Source organism: Dermacentor albipictus, chromosome 1, assembly GCF_038994185.2.
Source record: "Dermacentor albipictus isolate Rhodes 1998 colony chromosome 1, USDA_Dalb.pri_finalv2, whole genome shotgun sequence".
NCBI lineage: Eukaryota > Metazoa > Arthropoda > Arachnida > Ixodida > Ixodidae > Dermacentor > Dermacentor albipictus.
Genome location: NC_091821.1, coordinates 340,924,142 through 340,949,376, shown reverse-complemented (window position 1 = coordinate 340,949,376; position 25,235 = coordinate 340,924,142). Strand labels below are relative to the sequence as shown.

General features: G+C 44.8%; 1 protein-coding gene across 5 annotated transcripts in view; it reads right to left on the bottom strand.

The window, feature by feature from the left end:
- Positions 1-1,586: 1,586 nt before the first annotated feature.
- The window catches only part of LOC135906095 (insulin-like growth factor 1 receptor), a 228,010-nt gene continuing 204,361 nt past the window's right edge, over positions 1,587-25,235 (bottom strand). For all 5 annotated transcript variants that reach the window (XM_065437388.2, XM_065437318.2, XM_065437459.2 and 2 more), the window contains 3 exons: positions 18,526-18,830; positions 17,612-17,746; positions 1,587-9,616 (listed from right to left, as the gene is read on the bottom strand). In XM_065437388.2, the coding sequence (XP_065293460.1) occupies positions 8,998-9,616; positions 17,612-17,746; positions 18,526-18,830 (1,059 nt within the window). In that variant the 3' untranslated portion in view covers positions 1,587-8,997. The remainder of the gene's footprint in view (positions 9,617-17,611; positions 17,747-18,525; positions 18,831-25,235) is intronic.

Sequence of the window (25,235 nt, the reverse complement as noted above, 5' to 3'; positions counted from 1 at the left end):
TACGAAGCCAAGGAAATCGCCAAGCACATCTCCTTGCTTTCACTCGCTGAATGTGCTGACTGTACGTTGAATTTTGGGAACAGCACACTGTACATTGCTTGTTTTGTGGTAGGTTTGTGTACCACCTTGGCCGTCAGAAACCAAATTAGCCATGCAAGTCCCCAAGACTCCACTTTTTTTAAAAATAACTACAGACTTCAAGATTGTTATGTGATGCTCCGTCCATTTTTCTTTCCTCCATCACCACGAAGATTTGTAAAGCGCAACATAGCTCCAAGAACCAGCTGACACCACCATTTCCTACGCGATAGGGTGAAGTGTCGAAGTTCACTTTGTGTTATTTACCTTTCATTATCATCGAAGCCATCGAGTTAGTGACAGTATCTCCACGAAGAGCAATATTGTCTGCAACTGTCTGATTCGAAGTTCTTCATGGACTCCAGCCACCAAGCGGGGGCCAGCATCGCCTGCTGACTCAACTGGGCACTGCACTTCAGCAAAGCCTACACTCATGATGGTTAAAAATGTTTTTGGCTAAGCTCTCTTTTCCAACAGGGATCCAAGCCCACACTGGTTCACCATAGATTATGCCAATAGTCAATTTCGTTGGTCCCGTCAGTCTAGAATTAGAAGTCAACGGTGTACTTTTAAAGCGAAACTTTCTTTGCCTACTTTCCCAGGTTCGCCGTGACTGCCTGAATTTTGGATCAGTTGCTATCTCGGCGGATATATTTCTGGATAGATTACAAAGGTTATATGAAAGTACCAGCAGAATGGCTTATATAACCCTTGTATGCTGACCAAGCTTGCGCAGCTTTGTTCTGCGTAACACGAAAGAAAGGAAACATGCTAATACACTATCGGCTCACAGGCATCCCTAAAGCACACATATTTGTCAGTGAAATGGTGAATTATATTTCACGGACTCTTTGATTAACTTTTTTTGTTTAGCCATTCAGTATGTACCAACAGGAATGTGCCCATTCTTGGCCAATTCTCCAGACTGGCACAAGAGGTACAGAATCCCTAAATGTTGCTAATATGTATTGTACTTCTCTTAGGCATGCACCTGTCATCCCTATTTCCTCAACAAGCATCATACATAATCTTTGTGACGTCGCAGCATTTACGCCTTGCACTGAGTGTCCACCCCATTTGGAGTTTGCATTTCGCCACAGCTTGTGAACGATGCAGTGCATAAACAAAAATTGCATGGCGATAAAGTTGCGACCTTTGTGGTATACAAACATACACATTCCATGAGATCACATGTATGACAGTAAACATAATTGTATGCATTGCAGTTAGTTGTGATGCATTTAATTAACTGCTTTGCTAAAACTCTGCTCCACATAGATTGCAGCATGTGCGATGAATTTGCATATTTTTTTTTTCAAACATCAAAGCCAATATTCCAAAAGGCAATACACACGCAAACATGATTTATATTACTTGAGTGTTTGGTTAAAGTTGGCGTTGGTCACTTGATATTCTAGGGAACACCAAGCGTAACAAAAAATTGCCCAGTGCTACAAGGTAGGAAAATGAGAACATTGAACAAGAAACACAAGGTACGTTGCAGCATATAGAAATAAATAATGGTTTATTATGACGCATAATATTGGCACTGAAGTCCAAATTGGGTCAATGACCCCCATATACAATACATATGTATATATTTACACATAATGGTATAATGTCGCCATACCAACACAAGATGATGCAGTGTCCTATCTTACATATGTACACACATGTCAGAGGAGGGGTTGCCTCGAATAAGTGGAAGGAGAGAAAGAGATAAGGCAATACAAGAAAAGTGAGAAACATTGTCACACACACATTTCCACAGCTGCTTCAGCTGAAATAAATACAAACTATATACATCACAAGGACAGAGAAAAACAAGAGTGCAAGAGCCAGTGGCGGAGAAAGCATTCTTCTCTTTTAAAAATGCACGCTGCACAAATACACTTCTTCTGTCATTAAAAAGTAAGAATGAATCATGGTAAGAAATGTACATGTAAGTGCCAAGATGTCTGTCAGGGAAAAAAAAAAAACTAGGAAAAAATGGAGGGGATGTGACTCACCAGTACCCAGTGGCTGCCTAAAGTTTGCTAACCACAAATTGCGAATAAGGGATCAGTGCATGTATACAGAGCTGTCACAAAAAGGAGTGCATAAATTCACCCCGCAGTTGTTTGAATTAATGCTGTCCTAGATACTTAAGCTGTCGCATTTTCCCTAGAATTTACGTTCACACAGCGTCTCTCACAAGTGTGTTCAAACTTGCACACGCTTCAACCTCCCTGGCATATAGATACACATGCCATTTTTTTTAAGTACATTTGACATGCACGCACTCGCATAGCATAGAACGTTTGCACTGACATCCACCTCGATTACCACGGAAATAGCAAAGCGGCACTGCAGACACAACACCAGACACGTGTGGCCAGATAGTGTATGAACTCCAAAACGGCAATGGCCTCTAATTCTGCTACGGTTTCCAACAGTCTCGTCACCTCGTTCGAGCTGCTACGCAAAGGCATTGGATTTTCACATATGTAGTGTGTTCATAGCACTGAGCAAGTGGCAGATCTGAACAGCTAGACACTCTTTGTGCTACAGGTGTTTCACACGAAAAAAAAGAAAGAAAGGGGAAAGGGAAAAAAAAGAACTGAAGCTTCTTAGAGAGCCTGGCATATTAAATGTAAGAATGGGAGATGATGCCACCTTCATCACATTATGCTCTTCCTCTCTCACGCTCTTGGCGATGCCATGCGATGAAGCACACAGGTTGCTGTGAACAAGAACAGCGTGAAAAGGATGCAGCTTCCTGTCCAGCAGAATGCAAAAATGTCTTGCGCATTGCTCATGTTGCAAATGTGAAGGCATTCACCAAAAAAGAGAGAGAAAAAATAATGTGAGCAAATAGGTGCAAGCCGACCAAGTAGCCAGGCGTTGATAGACCCCGTACAGTGCACAACTCCATATGTCTTGAGAAGCATGCTAGAGAATGATGTATATTTGTTCTGTGGATGACATTATGCACCGCTTTGCTGCCCAGTGGGATTATGTTGCAATGTTGATAACGCTGGGATGAAAGCAAAAAAATGTGTGCGTGTGCACACGTATGTGTGTGCACACGTGTGTGTGTGATGCGGACACAATATGCACCTTGTGTACATGTATGAACACAAATATTAACTACCAACGAGCACACGAAATGGGCTGACAGGGTTAACCGACAGTTGTTACTTCACAAGGGTCAGCCCGGGCAGTGCAGTACACGAGAGATGCACCAGAAAAATCTTAACTGGAAGAGAAAAAGCAATAGCAACGGCAGAAACCAGAGTCCATATTTAAGTCTGAAGGATGTCATGAGATGCGGCCATGATGACTCTTTCCCTTTCATGCAAGCATAACCTCACCTTAGGTTGCATGCCAGGATTGCAGCTCACCTCTGAATATTCAATAGAAGTATTTTTTGTTGAAAGCTAGCTTCGTTTTTCAGCAAGAAGAATGTGCCGACATAAAAAAAGCCAAATAAATGAAGTCCATTGTAGCATGATTATACAATGCACTGCAACTAAAATGAAATTAAAATAAGTCTGCACTAAAAGATAGGCTTTTATAGAGCATGAAGAGATCAGGACCACTTGAATTAAAACTAAGGCACCTAAGGTAGCAGTAAAGTGAATGAGGTCTTTTACCTAGACTACAAATTCATGTGTTGAATCTCTAGAAACTGAACTTTTAGGGGCTGATTGCAATGAGGAGACTGAAGCAATGCCTTGCATGGATTGTTATATATAATGAATTCCAAGAATTACATCTAAACAATATAGAATAAAAAAAAAGCTAGCAGTGAAACAAGGGCATTAGACGATAAGACGCACTACCCCAAAAAAGAAGAAGAAGAGAGAGATTAGCCACAATTTTGCTGCCATTTTAACTGTAGAAAAAAAGCATTTGCCTTTTTGCTTCATGCAAAGGTGGACCAAGATTTTCACTCAGCATATGCAGCCATTCAACTTGTCTATACAATAATAGTGATGGTTGTCAAAGTTTCACCAGTTCAAACAGGCCTGCCTTCTAAATACCAGGAAAAAAAAAAGAACAGTAAACGTCCACCATGTTTGGAATGTACCTTGACTTGACGGATCCCAACACAAACTGGGGTCATTTAGGAACACAGCTTGCTTAAAAGTAAACCTCAGTCAGGGAAAAATGATATGTAAAAAAGAAAAAGAAAGATGAAAAATTTTCAAATTAAACAGTGGAAATCAATGGCCCATAAAGGAAGAAGTGTATCAAGTCATTCTATTTAGTCGAGGAAGTTGTAAGCTACAAAAAGGTCCATAGTAAATAGCCAAGTCCATAGACATAGACAAGCAAGCTTTTTACCACAGGATGTAATGTCACGGGTGGGTGGGGGAGGTGACATCTTGTCCAACCTGTTGTGAGTCAAGACAACATACTGCAAGTGGCACCACGTGCTGCGATGAGGCTGTTTTGAGGAAGTTGTTTCTATGATCTTTAGGCCACTGAGTGCATCAATTGAAAAGGAACAACACAATGAAAAAAAAATGTAACATTAAATTGATGGGAAGCAAATTTGCACATACAGTGGAATAGGTGACGATGGTTTTTGTTCTAGCAGTGGGCAATGAAGTTTTACCCAATGTACAGTGGGTGACACCCTTATGCAGAGTGCAGGAATGATGGCTGCTAGGGCACTCAGGAGCCAGCCAGCAACATCTAACGGTAGTTGCTGGGCCTGAAGGCCGCCGTTCCCACACTCCACACAAGGGTGATGCAGACTGTACAGCTATAAAATATGGTGTGTCCCAAGAGCAGGCCATCCCTTTCATTTTGCCTGAAATTCTGTTTTAGTCAATATGCACATTCAATGGCATGATGCCCATGATAATGCATTTATCCGCATGTGACTTTCGAGAGATAAGACCAAGAGAGAGAGTAGAGTTGGAACAATCAGATGCCACTGAAATTTTTTGGGAAGTTGTCTCATGAGATAACGATCTCAGCAAAATTAACATAAAGCTCAACTTCTATGTAATGCAGGCACTAGGCCAAAATTTCTACAACTATCTAAGATGAAGAGACCAAGATGAAGAGACCATCTCTAAACTAAGTGAAACACCAGAAGTGCTCCTAGAGGACACCCAAGAAAGGGTAAAAGTATAAAACCAATGTGAAATATGATTGCAACTCCTTTCCCACATGGCCACACGCAACATGCGCTATGTCTCAATTTTCAGATGGCAAGGGGCCTCAGGTTGGCTTTAATTATTTTCCTTTAGACAGCACAATGTGCACAAACCCTTAATGGTGACGATGGCCTTTTATGTACAAATCTAAATTTCATAAGGGTGCGAAGAAGGCGCCTCCAAGTGATGTGCAACACCTTAAATTCAGTCAAAAACACATTTCTGGTGGTCACTTCCTGCATTGAATGTGACAGTCGGGGCCATCCCAGACCTGGCTGACACTGCATATGCCAGTGGTGCAACTCACACCACAAATGGCCTTGAGGGCAGAGAGCATGATGTAACAGCATGAAACTGTGATAGTATGAAAGCCTTGCAAGACGCATGCAACTAGAGAGAGAAGAAAGAAAGAAACATGTATGGAGATGTGAAGCAAACTTAAGGCATCACAGCCACAGAATGAGAGTACAGGCAAGCGCATGAAGGTACTACAGGCGAACCAAAGCTTGAGACGCTGTTTTCCTTCCAGTGAGCACTGTTTTCTCACCACCATCTTTGGCACCATCGCACGCACAAATGGGAGAAAGGAGGGCAAAGGGTGACAAAGAGAGAAGATGCCTTCGAGACACTTAAATAATGAAGACCACAAAAAAACATAAGGGCACAAATACTCCCAAAGAGCAACACAACATGAGTGGGTACATGCACTTTCTGTTTTCACCAGCCTTTCATGACAGTTCACATTACTAGAAATAAACACAAATAACATGACAAGGCAGCAACAGAAAAAAAAAAAAAGGATGACACAAGGGGGGGGGGGACATGCAAAGGCATAAAATAAGAAAAAAAAAGTGATAAAGGCAACTGGAACAACAAAACCATGGTAAAGCAACATGATTAAACAAACAAACAAAAGTGAAGGTAATAAAACACCCGTATGGAAAGCAATGTCGTTCTGCCACTGCCAATTGACTGCGTACATCTGGATCGCTAGTTTGCAACAACACGCAATGGCTGCGGCGCACACAGCTAGGCACATGACAAGAGCGCTGGAGTGATATTGGGCGGCCTAGGAGATGCAACAGTCATCAATCGTGCTGCAACACAGCCACTAGTTTCGTGCACGGTTACAGATGTGTTCAAATTATTTAGCTATCATGTGCGCCGTGACAAATTTTCATGACCAACGCAAGGTTAATTTCAATGCAACTTGATAGCCGGAGGTAAAGGAAGCTCATGGGGTGGGGAAAGGTTCGGGCACTTGACCACAAACGTGAAGCTGCAGTTGCACTGACAACACCAATACAAAATGTGTCACAAAGGAGGGGGGGGGGGGGGGGGAAGAGCTCACACTACATTCAGTCACTGAGCAGACTGAACACGAACGAAGAGCCAAAAGCAGATGCAACAAGAAAATGGAAAAGATTGGAAACACAAACATGAGCGACATAGGCATGATAGTAAGCTGAATTTTGTGGGAGCATAATCTTGCCACAGAGAAGGGCAACTGAGGCTGGAGATTGAATTCACAGGTGTTAAGAAAATTGCTATGGGGCCCGCCCCTCATTCATTCTCTACTGCAGTTAAGTGAAAACTGTACTCCCTATATAAATGGTTTTAAGGCCTGTGATGTCAGGTCAAAGGCGCCTGTGCTCAGTGAAACTATCTTACACAATTACGTACAAACAAAGGAAGAGGCAAAAGATGTGACTAGATGTGGTGATGATCGTGGCATAAAATACTTAAAAACGAAAGATCTGGTGGCATGATGAAGCACCAGACAGTAGCATGCGGAAGAAATAAAAAAAAAAGTTGAAAACAATGATTTGGGTAAAAGATGACTTTTCTGCCATATGCAGATGCATACCCGCTTGTATACCTTGTGCTGTTACCCTAACCCCTTCCTCTCCAAACAAAATGCCTTGATATTAAAGTAGGGAAATGAAATACATATGCATGGCTAGTGCATATGAATGAAATGGGGCAATTTCCAAAGCAGATTGAGTGCAGAAGTGCTACTTAACGTGTACGCAGTGACCCTAAATACATTTGTTCAGCGATAACACAAAGTAATAGAATTATCTTTTGAGAGTAACTGCAGGAAAACATGCTTGTACTAGCCGACGTCTCAAGGCTGCATGCAGCATTGTTTTTACAGGATGCACAGTCGTGGCAATGCAATACTCCCTGAGACGACAATTTAGCCTAAATGGACATGTCATGAAGAGTAAAGAAATGATGAGCTAGGCCATACCAAAAGCAGGTCATCAAAATACCTGAAGGCTAAAACCGCCACCTTCAAAAGTAAAGTTCTAGGATGACTATGATGACCGCAAAAGCAAAAGATGCTGCTTTTCAGTCTTCTTAAAGAAGGGTTGCTCTGGTGCTCCTGTCAACAAAGTGTTGACCTCGTGGCTATTGTGCAGTGACGACGTGGCCACTTTCACTAAGCAAGATTGACAGTGCTTGAGTGCTGGAGGTGCCAGCCTGACAGGCTTCCTTTGATCGTGAAATCTCTTGCACTTCTGAAGGGCAAACTTCAGTGCCCATTTCTAAAGCCGCCTGTGCATTGAATACAGGCTTATTTTTTTTCCCCCCCTAAAAGCAATGGTCAGTGCAACTGCGGCCTTGTTTGCTAGCACAAAATAGGTATGCTGTGATGGGCATTTCTCTAAACCACCCTTAAGACTATGCAAGCTTATACACAACTCAAGTTAGCTGGAAATGCCCGATCACATAAAAGATCCTCACACACTTCCTGCTACAATAAAAGGCTACAATGTTGTCTTTGAACTGTTTGTCACCGCAACGCGGCGTGCTGTTACAAATTGACAATCAGAATGGCTAGGCAGCGACTTGCTAATGTTACTGCCGCTTACAGCTCAAATATCAGGCTGTATGATGGACTGCAACTCGACAGACGTCTCTCACGATGCATGGCAGGCATTCCGCGTCTTGTGTTCACTGGAAACATGCATAGCACATCCAGAACACACAGTGGACCGTGACCGCAGCAATGGCGACACCTTCCATCTAAACAATGATTGGGGCTCACCGCACCTCTGTGCTGATGACAAAGCAAATGAGGTGATCATCTAAGCAGTGATCCTTAAATTGACAGTTTCATGTGCTAGAATAAGCGCTACAGGCCTGCTGAGAAGGCCTGCGCAACTCTCACAGTGGCGTTCCAAAGAAAATCATGCGCAGCTACACTTCCATCAACATGGTTGGGACTAATGTGGTTCTCAACAGCAGCTGTCCAGCCCTCAAGCATGACACACTCAGGACAGCCCCTATCGGTCAACAGTGACCCAGACTCTCCCAAGAGGCACACAAGAACTGCAGAAAAGCCATGGACTCTACCCTCACGTGCAGTGCCATCACCCGGAATGCTAAAAATGCATTTCCGCAGTTTGTTTTTTAGCAGCATTAAGTAAGTGTGCTACTAGAAATACCTCACAGCAGCGGGTGAGTTGCATGAGGGCCAACACAAACACGGTGCACTCTGTCAGGTCTCCTCCTCTGCCAGTGTGATGGCCCTTGTCATGTGGACTGGCTGATGGGTGCTGCACCCAGGTGGTGCCCAAGAGAATCACGCCACCCCACATGGCGAACAAACAGGAACAATGGTGACAGCAGAAGGCGAGGGATGGCGCAATGCGCCTCCCTATGGGAGGAACCCCTCTCACCCCCCATCAGCCACCTGGCACGCCCACTGTGTCGCAGAAAACCCCTGGGACCCTCAGAGCCCTCAGGTGGACCAGTGCTAGCACGCAGTAGTCCGGCTTCCAAGCTGCGGAAAGCACATGCGTCCATTCACAATGCTCCCATTGGACAGGTTGCTCACCTTACTCCCTTTGCTCCCATCAGAGGGAGGGAGCTCGTCACCTGGTCGCTGCTGATGCTCCTCACGAAGCGGAGAATTCTGTCCACCACGCGATGGTGGCATGTACACTGACACAGGTGGCTCACCGGCATCCAAGGCTAGATCGGCAGCATCCATGTCGGGATCATCGTCGTCTTCTATCTCGTCAGAGAAGCAACGTTGCAGGTGGTCTTCATCCATGTCGTTGAGCGACGACACATCCGGCATGAAGCCACGAGGCCGCTGCTCTGAAGCAGCGGTGGGAGCGTTGCAGAGTGGAGTCTCTGCTGTTAGGTTCTCTTCCTCCTCTTCCTCGTCAAAGTCGCCAGCAGCGGCGCCAGCACCATTCTTTTCCGTGGGCACAGACGAGCACCTCTCCTGGTTTTTGAGGTAGCAAGTATGGTAGAAGGACACGTCCTTGAAGTGGGGTCCCACGTCATTCAGGAGCATCTCAATGACTTGCAGAAAGTTTGGTCTTGACCTTGGGATGCGCTCCCAGCACAGCTTCATGATCTGATACCTGCGAGACCGCGAGATTGTACCTTTCACACATGCCTGGTCATATTAAAGATGTACAAAAAGAAAGAAAAGAAAGAAGATTGTAGAAGTTGTATTTAGTGCTATCCACCAGCAGCAGCATATGTGTTTGTTCTTCAAGCTCACATGAGTACTTATACACAAGCATGCTCCCGGATTTTTTGGAATAAGGTAGTCACAAAGAAAATTATTTTTCTTTCAGCCTTGGCTTCCGCATGGAATTCAGAGGAGTGCTGCGGAAGCTGTCTGACACAAGTGTGAGGTGTACTCTTTGATAAATTGCTGTATGCAAGAGGCTCTGCAAAAATTCATCCTTTTAGTGAATTTTATATTTTAAAAACTTATATAAATATATATGCCAATATAGTCAATCAATGCGCATGTACACACTGCTAACAAGGTATTATGGTAACTTCCACACACACACACATATTCTGTATCTGCTTTATCAATAAGCTTTGTTCTGTTTCCCCAGCCCTTCTGTACACATTGTTCCACAGAGATCAGCAGAGCATACAAGGGAAATGGACGTGCATATTATTCAGGAAGTTACTCTCTAGAAATGGTCTTCAAAACACAATTCCTCAGCCAAGTATTAACAGAATGGAAGATAATCGCCTTCCTAAAGACAGCATGCATGAGCAGCTCCAATCTGCAAATAAAACATACGGTCACTTCGCTCAACCATGACACCATAGGTCTATTCAATTCACGTGCACCACCTGAACCAGTTCACAAGGTGCTGCACCCTGCTATTCGTTTTGGTGATACAGCAATGACATCCTTTGAACCATGGCATTTGTTTCAAAAGATGCAGGAAAGGTACAGAACAGGGTCATGGTTTTACAGTGCAGCTGTACATTGCTAGGATCCTGGGATTTCTTCATGGTGTAACATCGACAGAAAACTATCATCATCAATCCCTCACACCCTCTAATGCAATGGCTCTGACCCCGTAACACAGGGGCTAGGACTCGGCAAAGTGAAGCGAACAGCGCATACATTCTTTGGAATCAATCATGCATACAACATACAGCACAGCATACATTTCAATAAAGAACAAGCTCCAAACAAGCACCTAAACCACATAATTGATGATAAGGCACTCCTATGCCTACACGCAATACGAAGCACGTAGAACTCCCCACATACATTTCCGGGTAAAGATTACTGTTGCGCAAGCTGCCATGGCGATGACAGCCTGACTGTAGCATACTGACATGTGTAACTGTTTATCTTTTATTGTACTGTTATTTCTCTGGAACCTTTGATGACTCATGTATAAAAGCCGACGTGCTTGATCTGCTGAGCAGATTTCTATGATCACCGATCAATTTCGCCGCTATCACTGTGCTTTGAGTGTAACTTGCTTTTGTGGGCACAAGTTCGCCCAATAAAAAGTTAGTTTCGTCGTTCAGAGATTTGCCGCTGTATTATTCACCATCACTACTACGTGACATCTGGTGGAGGTGCTAGTGCGTTCATGTACCAAATGCCCCTGCAAAGCCCGTTATTCAAGCCCGAGCCACGAAGACAACACCAACGTCGGCGAGGACCAGCGATCTAGCCACAGGCTGCAAGGGCTGCCCCCGGAGCATGGACTTTTGCCTGAGAAGACCAGGAAGTGCACGGCCACGACAGCAGCTACAATGATCGCCCCAGTGTCGCCAACACCGATCGTGCTGCAGCAGCCCAGGGAGCCGCCGACCGACATTCCACAGTTCAACATTCGAGGACCCGGCAAGCTGGCTTGAGACGTACGAGAGAGTCGCTACATTTAACAGCCGAAACAGCGACAAAAAGCTGTGCCATGTCGTTTTTGCATTGCAAGGCGTCGCCAGGACGTGGTTCAAGAATTAAGAAGCCACCTAACAACATGGAACCTGTTCCGAAGCGGCTTCCTGTAGATGTTCACAAGTGTCATGCGCAAGGAGCAAGCCTAAGCTCTACTAGAAACATGAGTGAAGCTGCCCAATGAGGCCATCGCGATCTTAACGGAGGAGATGGCCCGTCTTTTCTGGTATGCTGACCCGGAAATGTCGGAGGAGAAAAAAGTCTGCTTCCTGATGCAGGGTTACAAGGAAGAACTTTTCGCTGGACTGACCTGCAACCCACTGAAGACTGCAGCTGAACTTTCGACAGAGGCATCGACGATAGAGAAAACTCTTTTAATGTGCACCGGGCATAAGGACGCGAATACAGAAATCCACACTGACGCCAGTAGCCTAGGCCTCGGTGTCCCATACAGAGGAGAGATGGACTTGAACAAGCTATAGTTTACGCTAGCCGGTCGCTGTCAAAAGCGGAAGGAAATTATGCTGCGACCGAAAAGGAATGCCTCGTCATCTTTTGGGCTACAGCAAAATTCCACCCTTACCTATATCGCAGGCGGTTGAAAGTCGTCAGCGACCATCACGCATTGTGTTGGCTAGCAAATTTAAAGGAGCTTCAGGGTGCCTAGAGCAGTGGAACCTCAGACTGAAAGAATATGACATCACTGTAATCTACAAATCCAGATGAGAACACTCTGATGCCAACTGCCTGTCTTGCAAACCCATGGACCTGCCGTCACACGATGACTAACATGAGGATGCCTCTTTAGGTACACTAAGTGCAGATGACTTTGCCAAGCAGCAGCGAGCGGACCCGGAGCTCAGAAGCCTTGCTGTGTACTTGCAAGGCAAAATCGACTTTGTCCTGAGGGTATAGTCGAAACTCGCAATAACGAAATCATGTGATAATGAAATCCCACAACAACGAAATTCTTGCGACAACGAAATATTTTCGTATTCCCGGCGAATGCCCATAGGATTCAATGCATTTCGTACCTCTCGACAACAAAATGTCGCTGTACTAAAATAACGCATGAACGAAATTTGCCGGAACGTAACCCTGCACATTACCTACTCGCACGAGGCTAGCAGGCTTCAAAATGTGCTCAAATGCGATTGCTTTGCACTAAAATTACATAAAGTACCCCCACACAACACTTATGTGGGCGCCGTAATTTCCAAGCAACGGAAGTGATTGTGCCAGAAACATGTCATGGCCGCCATCTTGTTTGTTGATCACCCATTTGAAGCGGCAGCATGTTGCTACCGACATGTGGCGAGGGTTTTTGCACACCTAGTGCAGTGCGTAATGTGCGCCTCGGCGAGAAAAATGCAGCAGGAACAAGGAAACCTCTGTCCCACCAACGTGGAATCGTTAATGGCGCTTGAGATGGCAGTCGGAGCATGGAGCGCAACGCATCGGGCCATGATTGAGCAATAGTGTGGGAATACGCATTCCTTGCTTCAAGAGCGCTGGTTCTAGTGCCACCTGATAGGCATCGGGTGCGGATGCGGCGCCGGACGTCGATTTGTGTGAAGAAGCTGTAATCTCAGTCGACAGCCCTTTGGGTATACAAGATAAGATCCCTTTCGCACTCGGCATTGGACTCATTGCCGCCTATGGGCGACAGCGTGCACTGTAGAAATGCTGCTGCATGCGTGGAGCGCTGCTGCTCTGCGTCTGATGCTGAGTTACACAATATCTTTCAAAAGTGATCGTATCTCGGAAAGCAATAGACCGAGAATACTGCTCCACGGCAGTGCTGCCACTGCTGATCGATACATGCGGCGCGCTTTGCACTGTTGGCAATGTGGTGTTATATCCTCGAGCAAGCTTGCCAAACTAAGCTAACGGAATTTTGACAGTAAAGTTTCGCTCTGTGATGCATTACCTATCTGTGCTGTCTCATTTCGCAACAACGAAATTCTTGCGAAAGCGAATTTCTTCGTGTTCCCCGCCGCTTTTGTTATTGCGAGGTTTAACTGTATTTAGGTTCAAATTGTCTTCGTTTTTCGTATAAAAAGATGAAGGACTTTGCGCCAGCCCGCATAATCTACCTTCTCATTGTGACCGCAGCTCTCCGGTCAGAAGTCCTGCACGCCTTGCACGATGATAAGACAGCCGGACACCTCAGGTTGTCCTGTACGCTCACAAGAATACAAGAGAAGTACTACTGGCCCCACCTGACCGCTGACGTCACGTTACATAAAAACTTGTCGAGACTGCCAGTGAGGAAAGACACCACCAACAAGGCAGCAGGATTACTACAGCTTATTGAGCTTCCTTGCCAACCGTTTTAGCAGATCGGGATGGATTGGTTGGGACCCTTTCCAATGACAACACCTGGAAACTAGAGGATCATTGTGGCCACCGGCTACCTGATCACTACGCCAAAATGAAAGCCCTGCCCAAAGGTAGTGCAGTGGAAGTAGCCACATTTTTCGTCGAGAACATCCTGCTGCGACATGGTGCACCAGAATCCTCATTACTGACAGAGGAGCGGCTTTTACAGCTGAGCTTACTCAAGCCAGACAAATCACCAGAGGACCACTGCCTACCACCTGCAGACGAATGCCCTAATGGAATAACTGAACAAGATGCTCACCGACATGTTAGCGATGTACGTTGACAACAAACAGAAGACATGGGATGCCGTGCTTCCGTTTGTCCCATTCGCTTACAGCACGGCAGTGCAAGAAAGAACACAGACCACGTCATTAAAGCTGGTTTGCGGCAGAAACCCGACGGCGACACTTGATGCCATGCTGCCAGAAGTCACGGTTGAATCAACATTGACATCAAACACAAGACATGGGATGCCATGCTCCCGTTTGTCACATATGCTTACAAAGCTGCAGTGCAAGAAACAACACAGACCATGCCGTTCAAGCTGGTTTGCGGAAGGAACCCGACGGCGACTCTTGGAGACATGCTGCTAGACGTCACCGACAAAGAAAATATCGACGTCGCCGCCTATCTCTAGCGTGTCGAAGAAGCCCAACAGCTCGCTCGTCTGCGCATCAAGAAACAGCAGAGGACTGACAGCCAGCATTACAATCTTCGACAAAGCTATCTGGAATACCAGCCCGGTGACTGTGTCTGGGTTTGAACACCGATGCACTGACGAGGACTTGGTGAGAAACTATGGTGATGCTATTTCAGACCCTACAAGATCATCTGACATATTGGCGCACTGGACTATGAGGTAATGCTAGATGGCAATCACAGCGGCACCATGTATGATGTGGAGTGGTCCACATGGTGCATTTTAAGTCCTTTTATGGTGGCTGACAAACTTTGTTATTTTGTTATACCTTTACTATGTTGTGATTTCGTTGTCCACTTTTGCGTTTGTTTGCAGCATCAGGACAATGCTTTTCAAGAGGGGTGTATTGACATGTGTGCTTGTTTTTTCTTTCATCAGGTGACCGCGTTTCACTGTCTGACAAATGTTATTGCTCAGCGCAGGACGTGCCAGCATGTATAGGGAAGTTTCTGGAATATTATTGAGGGTTCTATACACTGTCTGTTGTCACTGAACCTTGTGTAATCTGATTTGCATGTATGCGTGATGCGAATTGTGTAGTACTTTCTGGAAGACACGCAGGCACCAGCAATTTCTCTTGAACCTTCGATGGCTCATGTACAGAAGCTGACACGCTTCATCTGATGAGCAGATTTCGCCGATTGCCGACCATGTTCGCTACCATCAATGTGCTTTGAGTATAACTTGTTTTTCTGGGCACAAGTCCGCCCAATAAAAAGTTAGCTTTGTAATTCACACATTTGCTGCTGTATTATTAACCGTCACTACTATGTGACAATACAAAGCAGAGAGCGACATAACTACACTTTCGTACATAAAAGAAGAACTCGCCTGGCAACTGATTTGTGTTGTGACAGTGCTATGGGAAAGCCACCTATATTGAGGACTCCTGAAGAGCAGCATGCATACGAAGTGTGTCGAATTTCACTTCTCTCTGTTTCAATCTTTGTAGGTGCACGAAGTATGCGGCGCAAGCCAAGTTGCAGGACATCAAAACATCTTAGGCTAATACCATATTTACTCGCATAATGATCGCACTTTTTTTGTCAGAAAAATTGAAGCAAATTCAGGGGTGCGATCATTACGCGGGTTAAATTTCCCGGGAAAAAAAAATTTTTTTTTTTCGTCCGCGTTTGCTGCGGGATGCGAGATTGCGGGTGCGGGACACCAAAACAAAAATGGCGGCTAGCGGAGCGAGCCGAACGCGATTTTTTTTTTCTTCTCGTGAGTACATTACGTGCATTGAAACAGTTTCTTCCGTATTAGTGATGAATAATATCGTTAATATCGGCAAGTTTGCGGCAATAACGTAGCCATGTCCACTTTGAGGGGACAGAAATAGGTGGGCGCGCTTAGCTGCCAGTGACAGAAACACATGACGGGCATGCTGCGGAAACTGCGGCATCTGTCTTCACTACTTTCCGCTAAGGGTGGGCGAATATCTTATCTGTGTTACAAGCGTCGGCATATGAATAGGGTACACTTTTAACGTATCAGAGTAAACGTGGCTACTATCATTGCCGCGCGCGATTTGTTGCGTGCTCACGAGTGCAAAAGCAGATGAAAAGAATCGAAATGCGCCTTTATTGTTTTTGTTGACATCAGCCATTATAAAGCCAACCCATAATAAAGGCAAGTTTGGTTGTACCTCATTTTGTCATGGAAGTGCGGAAAGTGATGAAAGTAATGAAATGAGGCATCTACTTAAGAATGTTTAGTGCGTGCAGGCCGCTTGGCTTGTCTTGAAGAGTCGTTCGCATAGCATTCGACAGGTGGTAAGCGCGATCATTATTCGCTAGACTTAGCACACGACATATCGCTGCGGCAAGTTCGGGGTGTGATCATTACGCGGGAAATAAAAAAAATCGAATTTTGACGACAAATTTTAGGGGTGCGATCATTACGCGAGTGCGATCATTATGCGAGTAAATACGGTAATTAGGTAAAGGGAATGTGAATGTCACCATGCGAATAACTTCAACCTAAGTCGCAATGGGTAATCATTCTAGCTGTTGTTCACAGCTTTGCTGTCTAACCACATTCACAGCGAAGATTGGAGACCATTTTTTCTACACCCTCCCAACTGTAAATGATGCACTTGAGGTGGACAAAACATAACACCTGCACCGTATCTTCACCTCGGTATTCGTTTCAAGTGTCGTGCTCTGCCTGCACCGCCAAAGTTGAGCTGCACCACAATTTCTGAACTTCTCGTGCCCCTCCTTGAACTGGTTCACAGTGGTGCAGGCTACTCGGACAGACCTTATACGTGTCATGGCTGGGCCAAACACAGCAGGCCAATGCCGTTTACCCATCGTCAGGGAAGGAGTGATGTCTCGTTTCTGCTTTTTATTCAGATTGCAATGAACATGGCTGAGGGAATAAAATGCATATCTTCCTTGTTTTTCCAATGCGTAAAATTTTGTCAGAGATTTCAAACAATGTTTTACAGTTCTGGAGTAATCAAAATGAGCATAATTTTAGTTCTGCTTACAAACATCTATAATTTGAGGTCAAAAGACCAAACAAACAATTTTCAAAAAGTTTCTTTAGTTGTCAATGCAAACCTTTCTCAGTGTTCAGTGAGAGAGAGAAAAAAGAAACGCACGAGAATATACCTTCAAAGAGCGAGGCACGTCAAATCATGCCCAGCCGATTTGTTTTAAATAGTGCACGAGCTAACAAACAACTACTGTATAGACTCGCGTAAGGACTGCACCCTTGTAAAGGCCCCCTCAACTTAGCAGCCCAAATTTGTTTTAAAGAATTCAAACGGAGAAGCAGTCGCGTTCAGTGCTTCGATGCTGGGCATGCACATTGGCGAATTTTCCTGCACGGCATACTTCTGCGTGCCGCTATTAAATGGCGAAAGCTACGCGTTGACCTCTGATGGAATGGTGCATCCAGAGTGCGCATAATTTTTACCAAAAGGTTTGGTCCCCTGTAAAGGCCACACCTAGTCGAAATTGAGAGAAAAAAAGTGTGGCCCTCACACCAGCCTATGCGTACAATAAATATGACAAAGCCACAAACAAGAATAAGATATCACTGGGTGAAAAAAGGAGAGAAAAGGAAAAAAAAAAGAATAAGCCTACTTACAATTTCTCAGGGCAGTTTTCTGGCTTCTCCATGATGCCGCCGCTGATGACATACTTTAGAACCTGCTCATTAGACAAACCTTGGTAAGGCTGGGAGGCCAATGTCGCCATTTCCCACAGCACTACTCCGTACGACCTGCAGGCACCAGAGAATTCCAATTATGTCAAAGATGGTCATTAGCAATAACATATTCAAAACCTCTCATGCACCAAGTGTTTGGATTATTAAAAAGGAGTTAGCCATTGCCACTGTAGGACAGGCAAACATAAATGATGGCTAGAAAAAAGTTTGTATAGGAAATGATAAGTTTACTGCAGAAAGTCATGAGTTCAAAATTCTAAGAAAATTCAGGAAAAAGATAAGAAGTAAGACTGAAGAGGCACGCTTGCACCAAGATACCCCTCTCTTCGATTGTTCCATTTGCGAAACCCACAATGTGACTGGCACCTTGGCATTCCACTCGAAAAATTTTCAGCCTAAGTACAGCAGCAAAGCAGCAAGGACTAATGGCATATCGTAATGCCAGCAGGAGAGGAACACATACATCATGAGTGTGATTAAATCCCTCTGTTGTTAAGGCTTTTAGCAAGTCGCAAACCAAATCATATCGGAAAGGCTAATAACAAAATCAGCAAGGCAAGAATAAAACACAGCTTTCAGGTACTATACTCATGGAGTGAACCGGGACAGGGAAATTTTAAAGTAGAACACTTACCAAGTGGAATTACTCAAAAGTGTGATGTCACATCACTACACACCTGGATGCCAGATGTCATGAACTGATAGCTAAGCTTAAGAACCAAAACTACATCAATGTAGCACGAACTAGAGATGGCGGAAATGAAAGTACTCGTATTAGCTAGGCGTATATTGATGCATTTCATTTCGTGAGAATACCAGTACAAGCCACTAACCAGACATCCGAGTGGCTAGTGAAGATTCCGTCCTTGAGCGATTCAGGAGCCATCCAGCGCACAGGAAGCAGGCCCTTGCCCCCCTTTCTGTAGTAGTCTGTCTCGTAGATGTCTCGTGTCATGCCAAAGTCTCCAATCTTGACGGTCAGATCCTCCGCCACCATGCAGTTGCGAGCAGCCAAATCCCGGTGCACAAACTTGTTCGCTGTCAGGTACGCCATGCCGTCGGCTATCTCGGCTGCCATCTGGAGGATCTGCTTGAGCGTGGGCGGAGTGCCTCGCGGTCGAGTGGTCTCGTCATTAGGCTGTCAGGTGAAATAATAGCAGGAGGAATGGGGTGCAATGAAGCATTGTGAGTGCAATATCTTACGTCCACCTTCCTCATCTGTGTGTATCATTATCATGCGTAAATCTTTCTATCTATACAGATAATTATCAGCGTCTTCTTCATTGTCAAACCTCAAGCTCGGTAAGAAATAAGTTTGTTAGTGTTAGTAAACCCAGTCTGTATTGGCCACTGCTTGCACAGTAGAATCTATGTGATACAACCACACCTGACACGAATTTCAGGATTACACGAATTTTTCAAAAGTCCTGGTCCAAGTCCATTGACTTACAACTTGCTAGATTTGACTTGCTAGATTTGTTGCAGCGGTGGCGTAGAGGTAGAACACCCGCCTCGCGTGCAAGAGGTCCGTGGTTCGAATCCCGGTGCCGGCAATTTTCCACCGGATTGAAAAAAAAAAATAAATAAAAATCCGCGTGTTGATAAAAATTGCATAAACAGGCCTGGAGTGTGGCCTGATCCCGGTGACCAGAACCGGTAACGCACTCCCTCACCAGAGCAGGATTGGCCACCCTGGTGCAGTACTTGGCCACAACCTCCTATATGAACAACACAATCAAACCCCGGCCCTCAGTCCCCAGCAGCTGCGAAGCAACTGACGACGGCGGCGGTCAGACCTGCGACGCTGCAGAGGGTGCTAAGAATCACTGGCTCCGGACAGGCCGCCATTGGAATATGAACCTGGCAACGTTTAACGCTAGAACGTTATCTAGTGAGGCGAGTCTAGCAGTACTATTGGAGGAATTAGAGGGTAGTAAATGGGATATAATAGGGCTCAGCGAAGTTAGGAGGCCAAAAGAAGCATATACAGTGCTAAAAAGCGGGCACGTCCTGTGCTACCGGGGCTTAGCAGAGAGAAGGGAACTAGGCGTCGGATTTCTGATTAATAAGAATATAGCTGGTAACATACAGGAATTCTATAGCATTAACGAGAGGGTGGCAGGTCTTGTTGTGAAACTTAATAAGAGGTACAAAATGAAGATTGTACAGGTCTACGCCCCTACATCTAGTCATGATGACCAGGAAGTTGAAAGCTTCTATGAAGACGTGGAATCGGCGATGGGTAGAGTGAAAACTAAATACACTATACTAATGGGTGACTTTAATGCCAAGGTAGGCAAAAAGCAGGCTGGAGACAAGGCAGTGGGGGAATATGGCATAGGCACTAGGAATATCAGGGGGGAGTTATTGGTAGAGTTTGCGGAACAGAATAATATGAGGATAATGAATACCTTCTTCCGCAAACGGGATAGCCGAAAGTGGACGTGGAGGGGCCCGAACGGCGAGACTAGGAATGAAATAGACTTCATACTCTGCGCTAACCCTGGCATCATAAAAGATGTGGACGTGCTCGGTAAGGTGCGCTGCAGTGACCACAGGATGGTAAGAACTCGAATTAGCCTAGACCTGAGAAGGGAACGGAAGAAACTGGTACGTAAGAAGCTGATCAATGAGTTAGCGGTAAGAGGGAAAATAGAGCAATTCCAGATCAAACTACAGAACAGGTATTCGGCTTTAACTCAGGAAGAGGACCTTAGTGTTGAAGCAATGAATGACAATCTTGTGGGCATCATTAAGGAGTGTGCAATGGACGTCGGTGGCAACTCCGTTAGGCGGGATACCAGTAAACTATCGCACGAGACGAAAGATCTGATCAAGAAACGCCAATGTATGAAAGCATCTAACCCTACAGCTAGAATAGAACTGGCAGAACTTTCGAAGTTAATCAATAAGCGTAAGACAGCTGACATAAGGAAGTATAATATGGATAGAATTGAACATGCTCTCAGGAACGGAGGAAGCCTAAAACCAGTGAAGAAGAAACTAGTAATTGGCAAGAATCAGATGTATGCGTTAAGAGACAAAGCCGGCAATATCATTACTAATATGGATGAGATAGTACAAGTGGCTGAGGAGTTCTATAGAGATTTATACAGTACCAGTGCCACCCACGACGATAATGGAAGAGAAAATAGTCTAGAGGAATTCGAAATCCCACAGGTAACGCCAGAAGAAGTAAAGAAAGCCTTGGGAGATATGCAAAGGGGGAAGGCAGCTGGGGAGGATCAGGTAACAGCAGATTTGTTGAAGGATGGTGGGCAGATTGTTCTAGAGAAACTGGCCACCCTGTATACGCAATGCCTCATAACGTCGAGCGTACCAGAATCTTGGAAAAATGCTAACATAATCCTAATTCATAAGAAAGGGGACGCCAAAGACTTGAAAAATTATAGACCAATCAGCTTACTGTCCGTTGCCTACAAACTATTTACTAAGGTAATCGCAAATAGAATCAGAAACACCTTAGGCTTCTGTCAAGCAAAGGACCAGGCAGGATTCCGTAAAGGCTACTCAACAATAGATCATATTCACACTATCAATCAGGTGATAGAGAAATGTGCGGAATATAACCAACCCTTATATATAGCTTTCATTGATTACGAGAAAGCATTTGATTCTGTCGAAACCTCAGCAGTCATGGAGGCATTACGGAATCAGGGTGTAGACGAACCATATGTAAAAATACTGAAAAATATCTATAGCGGCTCCACAGCCACCATAGTCCTCCATAAAGAAAGCAACAAAATCCCAATAAAGAAAGGCGTCAGGCAGGGAGATACGATCTCTCCAATGCTATTCACAGCGTGTTTACAGGAGGTATTCAGAGACCTGGATTGGGAAGAAATGGGGATAAAAGTTAATGGAGAATACCTTAGTAACTTGCGATTCGCTGATGATATTGCCTTGCTTAGTAACTCAGGGGACCAACTGCAATGCATGCTCACTGACCTGGAGAGGCAAAGCAGAAGAGTGGGTCTAAAAATTAATCTGCAGAAAACTAAAGTAATGTTTAACAGTCTCGGAAGAGAACAGCAGTTTACAATAGGCAGCGAGGCACTGGAAGTCGTAAGGGAATACATCTACTTAGGGCAGGTAGTGACTGCGGATCCGGATCATGAGACAGAAATAATCAGAAGAATAAGAATGGGCTGGGGGGCGTTTGGCAGGCATTCTCAGATCATGAACAGCAGGTTGCCATTATCCCTCAAGAGAAAAGTGTATAATAGCTGTGTCTTACCAGTACTCACCTACGGGGCAGAAACCTGGAGGCTTACGAAAAGGGTTCTACTCAAATTGAGGACAACGCAACGAGCTATGGAAAGAAGAATGATAGGTGTAACGTTAAGGGATAAGAAAAGAGCAGATTGGGTGAGGGAACAAACGCGAGTTAATGACATCTTAGTTGAAATCAAGAAAAAGAAATGGGCATGGGCTGGAGATGTAATGAGGAGGGAAGATAACCGATGGTCATTAAGGGTTACGGACTGGATTCCAAGGAAAGGGAAGCGTAGCAGGGGACGGCAGAAAGTTAGGTGGGCGGATGAGATTAAGAAGTTTGCAGGGATGGCATGGCCACAATTAGTACATGACCGGGGTTGATGGAGAAATATGGGAGAGGCCTTTGCCCTGCAGTGGGCGTAACCAGGCTGATGATGATGATGATGATGAGATTTGCTAAAGTTGTGAACTGCTTTTCACATGACAGCGGATAACACAAACAATTATGCTGCCATGCCAATCAAATTCCTGCTGCCAGGGCAAATGGCATCTCTCTACCTTGAAACAAAAAGCTTTTGCTTTATGCAGTAACATGCAACTTGTAAGCTGTTTTCAAACACCTGGCAACTTCACCTCAAGCTGGAAATGACATGCAGCCCGATTTTGCGGAGGCAGCAAGATAGGCGACATTCGCTTCCATGGGTAGCCTTAAATCTGTATTCCACGCCTTCCTTCGTCTTTGCACCCAATGACAACTCAAAACTTTTCTACCTTTGCACCAATCAGATTGCTGATACGAAGTACCTTTGCCACCACAAAGAAAAGTAAACAGGATCGATTATCTTGTGCAAATCATGTCCTTATCACCATCATGCAGCAACTAGGACCCAGCAACGAAAGAAACTTGAGATAACCAAGCCTCAGAACATGTGAAGTGCACGAAACAAGTGCACCAGTGATTCAAGTTCGTGCCAGCCAATAGGAGTCCTCCTTGCACACCACGTGACTCCACAAATTAATTGCGACACTAGTTGTCCCTTTTCATGTTCACTGCTACTTTCATTGCTGTGTTGAGAAATACGGTGTTGCGGCTATCTGAATATCCAATCTCTTGTGTTTATGGAGATACCAGGATGGTAGCGCTGCATCAATGGAAAGCCACGCTCACACGATCAGCAGTGCAATGGCACCTATACAAGCTCAATTTTCGTGCCTATTTTGAAGACGATGCACTAAAAGCATGCAATTTTCCCATTCAGCTGTGTATTTCTTCCAAATAGTTCACCATGACATAAAGGAAGACCTTAGGGTTGAGGAAAAAAAAAATTATTTAAGAAATTTGAAAATTTCAAGTCAGCCATTTCATTGCCAGGTTCCCCCTTAATTTCTTGGATATTTACGTTTTAGGGTGATATCAATCTTTGAGCCCCTCCCGAGAGATCTGCATCATTTGGATTAAACTGCATAGCATTCCAGCAATAATGCGGCACTGGAAGGGAAGCTATGAGGCACATTCTGTGCACTTGAGGCTGTGCTCAAGGTTGCACATGAGCAACTCGTCAAAACCGCTCCAAAAGTGAGACTTAGTGCAAGGCCTCGTGCGTTCCCATTACCATACTACCCCCAGCTGGCTTATGTCAACAACAGCTTCCAGTTTGGTGCGACATTGTTGTATAACCAAGTACAGAGCTGAGAGAATGTCAAGACAAGACAGACTGCAAGATTACGCTTTTGAAAAAGAGCCAACAGGTCACTTTTCCGATTTTATGGTATGCCAAAAATGGAGGTAAAAGTGAGCTTCAGCTTCCTGTGTGCATTTCCTGTGATGTCGCATAACTACCAACGCTAGTTTATTGTTCACTGTTAAATAAGTGCTTTGCACTGAAGAAAGAAGTTCACAAACCAACCTTGCAGCCTTTTCCTGCATAAGGACACTAATCTACATTTATGCACTAGGTTATGTTCTACGACAAAAAGATAGTACAGCTGAAGCTCATTATAACAAAGTTGCATTGGACACGAAAGCAGCTTCTTTGCAAAGTACAGAGTGCATGCATGTATTTTATTGTTGTTCCCATGCTTCGTATTGGCCCAGCAAGTTATCGATGGGTCATCAAAATCTACTGGAGACCTTTTGATGGCCTGTCAGAGGCATGCTGCTTGTTTCTTTTGCATAGACCTGACCGTGAGTTTTTTTTTTTTTTTCACGCTAATATGTATGTATATGCTTGTAATCACAACCAAGCTATAAGTGTTATTCACAGGATCGATACACTGGTTTGCCAACTACGACCCATCCAGACCAAGCCTCTGGCCAAATAGGGCACAACTCTGGCACACTTTTCGGACACGGAGGGGACCACACATGGATCCGTACTCATGGCTGTCAGTCCAGCCCATACACCTGGTGTCACGTTCGATCACCGATAAGGTTTGCGAGTGCAAACATAATGGAGGCTAGCATCCCACAATAGCTTATCACCAATGATTCCACAGGCCACACTGCTTGGGCTACTTCATTGGGAGTCGGCAACCAAAGTTGCAGTTTGATGCTAGTTGACAAGGCGGCAAATGTGTTCACGGCTCATGTTTGCAGCATCGCATGTGTGGTTCATGCCTGATACACTGCGTGGCATTCTTAATTATCATTCTTAATCTGCCATCATAAATTGGTGCTGGGGGTAGGCGGCGGTGCCACAGGATTCGTGCAGGTCTGAAAAATCAGTCAGCGACTGTGTTTGACATTTTTGCTACCAGATTAGATACAGTCGCTGAACGATAAGTCAGACTTCACGGGGACCCTCAAAAACATCCATATAATTGGGAGTCTGAAATGCCTGATTCAGCCAAAAACAAATGACTTTGTTCCACAAGTGGCCAAAAAAAGATATGTCGTAATTCCTATTGTCACTATCAGAGATACCTTCAGTGTCACATGACTATAGTAGGACACAACCTAAAGAAACAGCAGTTGGCAACCAAGGCACACAGACTGCGCAGAACTGTGTTACTCAGCTAGATAATCACAGATGCAAACAAAGTCATCATCCTGTGACGCTTTCAAAATGGCGTCGTACATGATACATCCGGAGCGTCTGCCATTCTTGAAGAGTCTTTTCATCGACGGAAGTGACGAGGTGAACACCACACATGAACAAAGTGTATAGAGCCTGAGCACTTCACTCTTCAAAAGGCCACGGTACAATTCACTTCACCGCTGAGCCTGTTTTACTCACTAAACTTCAATGCCAACTGAAGTGGAACTTGAAAGTAAATAGTTGCAGTGAAGCAAGCATTTTATTTG